This window comes from Lactuca sativa, chromosome 2 (genome assembly GCF_002870075.4).
Source record: "Lactuca sativa cultivar Salinas chromosome 2, Lsat_Salinas_v11, whole genome shotgun sequence".
Lineage (NCBI taxonomy): Eukaryota > Viridiplantae > Streptophyta > Magnoliopsida > Asterales > Asteraceae > Lactuca > Lactuca sativa.
In genome coordinates this window covers 230792973-230797899 of record NC_056624.2, presented here as the reverse complement: position 1 = coordinate 230797899, position 4927 = coordinate 230792973, and the positions used below count along the sequence as shown (strand labels likewise).

Genomic DNA, 4927 nt, shown 5'->3' with positions numbered 1-4927 from the left:
ATCAATGTATAATAGTGAAACTCTCGAAAAAATTGTTCAAAAAATAAAAACGCATCTTAGTGGCTTAAGATAGTAAAACCCTGCTAATGACATATGTTGTGTAAATACTTTTAGTTTGCCCACCTCACATTGCGACGGGTCGTAGAAAAATATAGAGGTCAGTACCATTGTACAAACAGATCTTTCAACGTGTATTTATAAAAATTCAAAATATGGACAAATGGAAGTTTAACTCCTAAAAAAGCACTTTATGAAACCTCCCAGAATTTGATTGATTATGTAGTTTTTCAGGAGAGAAAAAAAAATAATAATAAGTTAAAATGCAGCAGATGGCAAAAGAAACGATTCAACGTGAAAAAAAAAAAATAAAAATAAAAATAAAAAAAAAAAAAAAAAAAGGCATAATAACATGTTGATTATAACGGTGAAAGTGTAAGTTAAACTCAAAACAAATTAACAATGGAAGTGGAGCACGTGAACCCATATGTCCATATGCATTACAAAATCGCTTGTACATTATGTTTTAGGAGATGTACTTCTAGCTACAGTACCTCACATTAAGAATTTAGTAATTGTATATATTTATAATTGCCAACAAATTTTTTTTTGTTTATTATATCATTGACTATGTGGATATTAGCGGCAGTCCACAGGAAAAGTAAAAGACAAATCGATATAATAAAGCCAAAAAAAATTGCTGTAGACCATAAATTTATGTACAGTATTAAATATTGGGTTAAATGTCCATGTTTCTTTTGTGTCTTTTTCAGGGCCGTGCGAAAAGTATTTTGACTCAAAAATAGGCCCTTAAAATACATAAATGTGGTGAAATTTTTATTATAATAACTCAATAATTGAAAAAAAAATTCCTTCTACTATCTTTTAAATATAACAATTTCCATAAAAAATTTGAACCCTTTTAAAAAAAAGAGCCCTGGACAGGCCTAGTCTTTTTATGCCAGTTTAAGCAAGACTTGTTAACGATTTATACCACCACCAAATATTCAATTTGTTACAAAAGTTATTTTCCAATTTAGTATATGATTACATTGTTCTGTTAATTTTTGGAAACGCGGTTGCATAGTTTGCATGAAAAAACCTATCAGTAAAGAAGTGAAGCATGATTCCATAAAATAAATAATTCAATATGCATCCAACCCTAAAATAGTAATATATATATATATATATATATATATATATATATATATATATATATATATATGTATATATATATATATATATATATATATATATATATATATATATATATATATATATATATATATATATATATATATATATATTGTGTTGGCTTTCTTTGGGTTATGATGAAGACAAGGGATAGTTTTGTGATTTAAGAAGATATTGATAAAGGCTTCCTTTTCCTTTTTCCATTTTCCTTTTTTCTTTCTCTATCCAAATCTTAAGAAGGAAAGTTTTGAACATTATGTTTGTAAAGTGTAGAAGAGAAGACATGAGATGATAGGATGACGATGTGTTTATGCTTATGATGTTTAGCTACTTCTAGACAGCGGTGCAAATGCAATGCGCCTGTCATGGCCCAATGATCCCATCCCTGTCCCCGACACTCTTTTTGGCCAAACAGAGTTTAGTCTTCTAGCAAAATCCTCTACTTCCCTACAATAACACATAACCAAAAAAAACTCACTTATGCTTTATATTTTATATCTTAAAAAATAGTAAATGATTTTTTTTTTTTTTAAAAAAAAGAAAAGGGAGAAACAAACCTGTCAAGTTGTTCCTTCATTGCAGGATCCAACTCATCATCAAAATCAAAGTCGGAAGAATGCATAATAGCCGTAGGAGAATCAGATTCTAGCAGCTTTGAAATTTTACTTGGACTAGACGCAGACGAACACAAACTATCTGTTTCCTAAATCGTCATTTAATTTTTTTTTTTAAATTAATTAATTAATTAACAAAATAAAAAATAAAAAATAAAAAAAAAAACTGATTATTTAGGAGAGATAAGCAACCAACCTTTTTATGATTCCCATTCTCAATGATGTGAAGGCCCTTGGGATGATCCTTTCTCCTACGGTTTTTCTTTTTGTTCTTGGGAGCACCAGAAGCAGATGATTTAACACCTTTGGAATCTGAAAAAGGTATATATGTAATTTTAAGGTGATAGATATCATATCAGATAAATGAAATACCTTTTTCATCTCCGCTGTTTATGAATAACAAGAGATCATCAACAGAGCGATCATCAACATGCTCATGCTCCTCTTCAACTTCAACATTTTCAAGCATACACTACGAGTTACATAGTTGACTAGGTCAACACCCAAACGTGACATACTAAATTACTAATTGTTACAACATGTAGATGATAACAGAGAAATTATGAGCTGCTTACCTTTGCTTTTTCTCTGATTTTTAATTCTTTTCTCTTTCTTGCATATAACCTATTTAAGAGACGGATCCGTGGATCGTTGGTCCTGATTCTCAAAGGTTCCAACTTCTCTTCCTGCAATAAAGGAATAAATAAAATAAAGCATTCCAATAATAAATAAATAAATAAATAAAATCTGTGTTGTGTTACCTCTGTAAGATCATCAGGGAGATGAAAAGTGTGACGTATTTCTTCAGGAGTTTTGCCTTCTATCATGCGAGCAAGTGCACGGCTTGTGAGGTCAACCAGTGGTCTTAGCTGGAGACTATCCGCGCCAGATGTCAATTCGCATAACTTTTTTGTATCCAATCGTATCAACTTTTCATCAAAACTTTTCCTCTCCTATACAAAAATAATAATAATAATAATAATAACTACCTTTTGAAATGAAAAATGAATAATGAAAAATGAAAATGAAGAGGTTGACTGGACCTTATTAGATCTCCCTTGCACTTGATGAAAGCGACAATAGTCAAGTATTAAGCCCAAGACAGGTGTAGTGACTCGTTGAGGAAGTTTTATAGCATAGTTTTTAGAGGACCCCATGCCTGTTTGAAGGACTTCTCTGCATATCATTGGACAAAACATTGCAACTTCTTCCTCCACTTGTTGAGTTGAACCATCAGGAGTTTCTAGCCAGATGAAAGACTTCATCTTCATTCATATACCACCAAAAAAGAAAAAAGAAGAATTATAACAAATACTTTAACGAAATAATGAGTTCATGTTACTGTAAGAAACTATTACAGTAAGTATACCTCTGGTTTGACAATAGCCATGTGCCTTATGAAACTCAAGTTCCCAAATCACCCTGTGCCTTTGATTTCAATATTGAAGTAATGGGAGAACAACGATAGTAGAAACTCTTACTGATGCACTCCACATTACCAAATTACCAAATTCAGATAACAATACTACAAGCATCTTTTTTATGAAGAGGGCTTCATCAGACCTAGTTGCCCTGATCAAACTTGAAGCCAACAACAAGGGAAAGCCTAGAAACTGTTACGACTTTATGCCTGAAAAAACGTAACAAGTGGTCTCCATATAAACTATCCATGCATTTCAGAAGCTACTCATCATTCAAGAATACAAAGTTTTAGGGGTTTTTGAATGTGTGGTTTCAAAGTGATTATTGTGACTTGAAGTAGCAGATTAGCAGATAACTACTGATTACAGTTAGGAATAGTAGGTAATTTGACATTTATCTCTATAGTCGTTTTATTTATGACTACTCTTACTTCTCCAAATCTTGTTATTTTAACCTAAGATAGCAGATACTCAATTATGATCAATTTTTTGCTAACATCTCAAAATTGATTAACTTTAGTAGCTTTAGCAGCACGTCGAAGAACTCTCTTGGCATATAATCAAGCTTCTCCACAAATTCTAAGTCAATTTCAGAATTCATCTTCTCGCATAAATCAAAGGTATCATTTCGGAAAAGAAAGAAAAACCCTAAAAAGGAAAAAAGTGATTTTCTTTGTGGCAAATGTATGCTTCGGTGTGATATGTGACTGTGTGCATGGACGTATAAATACATACAAGCAAGGAAGCACATACAGAAAATGGCGAATGTGTACGTATACGTGTACGTATTTATATAGATACGGCCACAATATTACAAGTTTGATTGTGCAGGTGACTGTGAAATGACTCCGATCAACTATTAATCATGAAACTCTCTTCACACAAAGAAATTGCACAATGTGAACCGATTAAGCCCTAAACAAGTAAACGGAAATTAATTCTTAAACCAAATAATGGAAGGCTGTCCACAAATGAGCTACGACAATAAAATTCGACCTTTACATACCTTCAAAGATGAATTCTCGGGTTAACCTCGAGACGATGGGAAGATTAGGGCGAATTTTTTACTATGTGGAATAGTTAAATCGTTTGAAGTGAAAATGGAGGTCGAAATCTGCAGCTAGGGTTTTTCTTTCGTTCTTTCTTTTTCTTCTTATTTTGGTTGGTAATGATGGTTTTAACGTGTTGTGCACGTGTCGATCAAGGTTTACAGGGAGTGGAGGACTGGCGGCTGGTGAGAATTTGGTATAGGCTGTTTTTTGGACTTTGGAAAAAGTACGGTGTTAAATGTCAAATGTTATTGATTTTTTTATTATTTTTTAGTTTTAATATTATCTTTTCCAAAAATATCAAATTTATTGACTTTTTTGAATGCTGCTCGTCTCATTGGGCCAGATAGAATCGTATTTTTTTTAGCAAATATAATATAATCTTAAACTACTTCTAAATCTACATATGTTTCAGACAATACTTGAACCCCAACTTCAAAAAAGAAAGACAACACATAATATCACTTTGGTAGATGGAATCGTATCTACAACACCACGACATTAGTGAGGTGGACTCATCAAATATTGGTCTGGGAACTTGGCATGTCGAGCTCGGAATCCAAACTCAACAATGGGAGGTTGAGTCTCTTTCTTTTTCCTTCCGTCTTCCCCCACTCGGCAGCCCACACCCTTTCTCTTCTTCTTTCCTTCT

General features: G+C 32.5%; 1 protein-coding gene across 2 annotated transcripts; it reads right to left on the bottom strand.

The window, feature by feature from the left end:
• Positions 1-1345: 1345 nt before the first annotated feature.
• Positions 1346-4430, bottom strand: LOC111896298 (SKP1-like protein 21). 2 transcript variants are annotated; one of them, XM_023892303.3, is made up of 10 exons: positions 4233-4430; positions 3980-4141; positions 3175-3435; positions 2849-3070; positions 2567-2758; positions 2381-2491; positions 2178-2277; positions 2002-2117; positions 1749-1894; positions 1346-1638 (listed from the first exon to the last, which is right to left on the bottom strand). In XM_023892303.3, exons 3-10 carry the CDS (start codon positions 3193-3195, stop codon positions 1515-1517), a joined length of 1032 nt encoding a protein of 343 aa, XP_023748071.1. In that variant the 5' UTR covers positions 3196-3435; positions 3980-4141; positions 4233-4430; the 3' UTR covers positions 1346-1514. The 2 variants fall into 2 exon arrangements, with proteins under 2 accessions (XP_023748071.1, XP_023748070.1); XM_023892302.3 differs by lacking the exon at positions 3980-4141.
• Positions 4431-4927: the final 497 nt, after the last annotated feature.

Excerpts from the sequence above, each read along its gene's own strand:
- LOC111896298 (XM_023892303.3), bottom strand. The coding sequence starts at position 3,195 with ATGGCTATTGTCAAACCAGAG. Across the intron at positions 3,071-3,174 it reads TGGCTATTGTCAAACCAGAG|ATGAAGTCTTTCATCTGGCT; the intron begins GTATACTTACTG and ends ATATGAATGAAG. Across the intron at positions 1,639-1,748 it reads ATGAAGGAACAACTTGACAG|GGAAGTAGAGGATTTTGCTA; the intron begins GTTTGTTTCTCC and ends GTGTTATTGTAG.